This window comes from Leguminivora glycinivorella, chromosome 8 (genome assembly GCF_023078275.1).
Source record: "Leguminivora glycinivorella isolate SPB_JAAS2020 chromosome 8, LegGlyc_1.1, whole genome shotgun sequence".
Classification (NCBI taxonomy): domain Eukaryota; kingdom Metazoa; phylum Arthropoda; class Insecta; order Lepidoptera; family Tortricidae; genus Leguminivora; species Leguminivora glycinivorella.
In genome coordinates this window covers 7,248,819-7,253,810 of record NC_062978.1, presented here as the reverse complement: position 1 = coordinate 7,253,810, position 4,992 = coordinate 7,248,819, and the positions used below count along the sequence as shown (strand labels likewise).

At 35.7% G+C, this 4,992-nt stretch overlaps 1 protein-coding gene across 1 annotated transcript; it reads right to left on the bottom strand.

Annotated features, from left to right (window-relative positions):
* Positions 1–2,712: 2,712 nt before the first annotated feature.
* On the bottom strand, positions 2,713–4,034 carry LOC125229217. Its single transcript, XM_048134012.1, has one exon. It carries the CDS (start codon positions 3,757–3,759, stop codon positions 2,767–2,769), a length of 993 nt encoding a protein of 330 aa, XP_047989969.1. The 5' UTR covers positions 3,760–4,034; the 3' UTR covers positions 2,713–2,766.
* Positions 4,035–4,992: the final 958 nt, after the last annotated feature.

Genomic DNA, 4,992 nt, shown 5'->3' with positions numbered 1-4,992 from the left:
AGTTTGAAAGGTATTGTCATAAAGACGCACCCTAGTGGAATAATTATTCCGAAAACTTTTAATATGTCTTTAATAAGTAACATAAAAAAGTTAACAAGAAACGTGCCTGAGAAGAGATATACTTTGGACAAGGGTTTTATCAGAATATTTACGCCATTCCGTATTGTCCTAATAATTTTAGGATCATGCCGAGTGAACATACGCGACCGAGTAGTGACCGCCCCAACAATCGCTCAAAAGTTATACACAATCGCTATGCTCATTTCATCGACATTTTGTGCCATGTCGTTTGTGTTTACTTATGTAAAAAATATTGTAAACGCACCCCAATTAACCTACATGTTCCTTATAAATATATCTAGCCTTCATGTCACGTTCTCCCTAAGTGTACTGCATTGTAGATTTATCAACCGGGGAAATGTTGAATTGTACCAAAAAATGCAAAATGTCGACCGAATTATGAACATAAATTGGTCAAGCGATGTTAAATTAAGAATTATTCATTACAAGTATAACCGCGCAATGGTATTGTGGTTGTTGTCAGTCTTTAGTGCACTGATCGGCACCGTCATCTACCTGACCTACGAAACTATCGGAATTCATGAAACACTATTTAACAACTGGATTCTCGCTACTTATGTTTTCGAAATGAGTTGCTGTTCCAGTCACATCACATTTTTCATAGATCGAATGAATTATGTCAATTCTCTTATTTCTAAGTATTTGAAGGCCGACATCGTAGGAAGGACTTCAGTTGTACAATCCATTAATTTAGATTACAAGAAGCGACAGGATTTTGAATCGAGCGCGACAGACTTATATTTAAATGAAATTTTTACTACATTTTTATGTTTTAAAAATCAATATCAGTTTCAGGTACCTACATAAGTATTTGTTATACATCCAGCTTTAAAATTGTTGAGATCGGAAGCTACCTAATAACTATGTGTAATTTTTTAGATTTATTTATTTTGCCAGTTATTTGTTGCATTTCTGGTGGTATCTTTTCGGTATATAGTTGTTGCACTTCAAAGCCCTATTTCGCTGGTATGTATGTATTTCCAATTTTCATAAACTTACCTACTTTTCCTGAGCTAATACTGCACATAAAGCGAACGCCAAATATAAGGTCTAGCACATTACTGGAACTCGAGAGCCACAAAATCTAATCAATCACAAATTTCAAAATGTATTTACGTATAGTCTTTCCGTTTTTCTTACATCATAGTGAGACTATGGAGAATAGGATTTATAACGCCGTGTTCCTTTTCTCTGGGAGAAAACTATAACTCTTCATCAGTATTAATTTCTATAACATTAAGTTTAAGTAATCTTATTTAAATGATCATATATCTATAGAGTTCAGTAAAGGACTTTCAGAAAATTACGTAAATCTTTGTCATAAATACCATATACCGGGCTAGGCTTACCTACCTCTAATCAAAAATTTTCAGAGAACGTTTATTCTGGACTTTGTGATATTTGCCACGATGACTGCCCTAAACATCATCATGCTTTTCTTACTCAGCATCCGCAGCGAAAGGTTTCTGCGAGCAGTAAACAAAACTAAAAAGCTGTGCAACACTATTCTTTCACGTTATTTGGAAGGTAAATATTAAAACTTGAGCACGCGAAGGCGTAGGAAAAGAAGACGATCAAATTTATTCCTTTGATTTTTTGCAATTTGAATGCATCTTATTTGTAACATTTGAACATTTGATGTCCTTGGTCGCTTTAATGGTATTGTGTAGTCTGAATATATTTATTGCGGTGTGCTTACGTGTTCTTAAGTATGTTCATTTCCTTTCAGGCCCATTGCGACAAAAGGCAAAGAAAATGCTGAAGACAATAGAACAGAATCCTCCTCGTTTCTGCGTGTACAATATGTGGTATATGGACGCGCGGCTCTTACTGAACGTGTTTGGCATCATAACAAATGCTTTTGTTATCATCTTGCAATTTTCATTTACGTAAATTCATTCATTTAAATATATGTGTTAAAATGTCTTATAAAAAATGTTAATGGAAATTTATTTTAGAGATATGTACCTACAAAATATTCTGCTGTATTCCAAATATGTCCTTTAACTCCTTAAATTTCCAGTAGTAGTAGTGAATTGAAATATAGATATATAAACTACATATGTAAGACGCATACATTAGTACATAAGTAGGTAATGCCTACATTAGTAGGTAATGCGTATTCCTTGCAAGTTGCGCGACTCCAGACCAGAGGGTCTCCAGAAAGAAATTAAAAATAAAACGAGATTATGTAATTCACACACATTATAATTAAGTAGTGTATTTAATTACCTACTCCTTTTTCGTGCTGTAGCGTGCAGGTACATAATAAAGCATCTAAAATAATTAGGAGAAAGAAATTTGTCTTGTAAATACATTACAATGCTGAACATAAGGTAAATATTAGCTTTACAATATGACGTCAAACACGGCGAATTACAAGGAAAATAGCTCACCCTCGCCATCGACGTCTAGTAATGAGGTAGCCGATACATAATTATTATTTATACAAAGTTTATAAAAATATGGAAAGTATGTTAAGCGAAAGAAGAGCTTTAGTTTAGGTTATTCAGGTTAAAACATTTAGTAGTAATGACGACTTACTATATTAATAGAATAGTAGTAGGTATCTTGTTTAGTCATTGAATTGGACAGTGGAGATAGTAGGGAGAGAGAGAGAGAGAGCAGTAATTAAAAATTTATTGAAAATCTCGTTATTATATTGGATGATAGGTACCAGTATTTTTAATCGTCATCTTCTTTGGGTTGCTCTGTGGGCGGGTAAACGATATTTCTTAGCATTATTAAATCTTCAGGATTTAAGTCGATGCACATTGTGCCTACAATGTCCTCCACGCCGAGGGTACCGTCATTGCTCAAGTCCACTTCTTTTATTAGATTATCCAACTGTTTTTGTGGCAATTTGTGACCTTGTTTTAAGAGTACTTCTTTTAATTCATCTCTACTAATTTCCCCAGTGTTTCCTCTATCGAACACCTTTAAAGCTGATCGTAACTCTTCTTCCACGTTAATGGTCCGCTGCCTAAGAGTTACAATTTTAACGAACTGGTCGAAGCTAATGTGCCCTTCAGGATGAGGAGGTCTAACGCAGTACTCTATTAGCTCTTGGAGCTGTTCCGGAGTTACAGGCAATAGAATTAGGCACTTTAACATGTACACGAGTTCTTTTTCAGTTATAAAATTGTCGAGGTCGGTATAAGCAGGAGTGTAGTTTTGATAAACCTCCCATAGTTGTTCCACCTCCGCCAACTGGTCCGGCCGCAACTCAAACAATGGCTTCAGCGCTTCTTGCGAGTCGCTGAAGTTGTACGGCGCCGTCGGGTCGGGCGGCGGCTCCTCCACATATTGCTCTTCTTCCTCTACCGGCGGCTCGGGAGCTTTTTCATCTTCCGTTTGTTCACCTTCGATATTTTCTAAATCCGGGACCTCTTCGCCGGTTAATTCTTCACCCTCTCCTAGCTTTTCTTCGCCCTCGACATGTTCGCCCTCGGCGTGCTCGCCTTCAGCGTGTTCGCCTTCCACGTGCTCGCCTTCCACGTGCTCGCCCTCGACGTGCTCCCCCTCTGCGTGATCCCCCTCGGCGTGTTCCCCCTCTACGTGTTCGCCCTCCCCGTGTTCTCCTTCTACGTGCTCGCCTTCAACCGCCTCTTTGACTGCCTCTTCGCCTTCGACGACTTCTTTTGCATCTTCTTCTATTCCTATTTCCGGATCTTCCATTATGAGAAATTTATTCTAACACTTGAAATTTTGCTTTTTTTTATTTAATTTTAAAATATAATCATACCATAAATTTATCACCGCATAATGGTTTAGAAAATTGTAACCTTAATGTTTTTATTAAATTATTTGTTATTTTATTATACAAATTTAGACTTTCTAACGATATGGAGTCAAGAAGATCAATGACCCCATAAAATATTTCTTCACGAACTTGGCCAAACATTTGCGTAAAATAAATGAAAATAATACGTAAATAGACACTGATCTGTTGAACGTCATGTAAGTCATGTCATCTAATGTCGATGGCCGTAATGTCATAGGGATATAACTTTTTAAGGATCACTTTCTTATCAGACTTTTTGAATATTTTAATAACCTCTTTACTCGAAAATGGTGTGACCTACGGTGTTAATAAACTATGTATACACCGTGTTTCACTTAACACTAAAAACCTGAAAACAGTTTGTTCAGAATCGAGAGTAGAATCGATTGTGCTATATCTTGATGGGGGTAATATTTTTATTTAAATTAGTATTATTAGTTATTTTTTACGTGCCCATTCTATTGTACTCGTAATACAACATTGTGTATATCGCATTGCTAGAGGTTGTTTACCTTTTTTCAGTATTTAGGGGTATTAATACTGGCCGGTTACTTGGACGATTATTTTTTCCGCTACTAGTTTGACGTTGTTTGTCAGTTTAATCTTAATGTTTATCATAAGTCATAACAAATTGAACTCGTACCTAATTACAACCTTGTCATTTTGAATATTGAGTTTATTTGCTTACTGCGATTACCTGTCCAATTTGAAGTTTACTGTGACAAAGCTTTAAAGTGTTTTACAGTGACATCTTAGCTGTCTATTGGTAAACCTTATGTCGTTGCAGTAACGTACACAAATAAATAGTCTTATGGTTTATGATGGTAGTTAGCAATTATTTTATTGAGTGTAGAGCTAAAAATCAAGTAGAGGTGTACAGAAAATTAAAAATTCAATTAAAAAAAAAGTAACGATCAGATTAAAAGATGAATACTCTAGATGAGTTTAAAAAAATAAAAATCAGTTGGGGTGTCTGAGGTTTTGAGTGATACCGGAAACACCGTGTATGTGTAGTGGCCTTTATAATGTATCGTTTTATACACCGTGTATTTATTAATACAATATGTATTTTTTGTTGTCCGTTAAATTCGACAAATCGTTAAACATTAACAGGTAGTACCACCTGG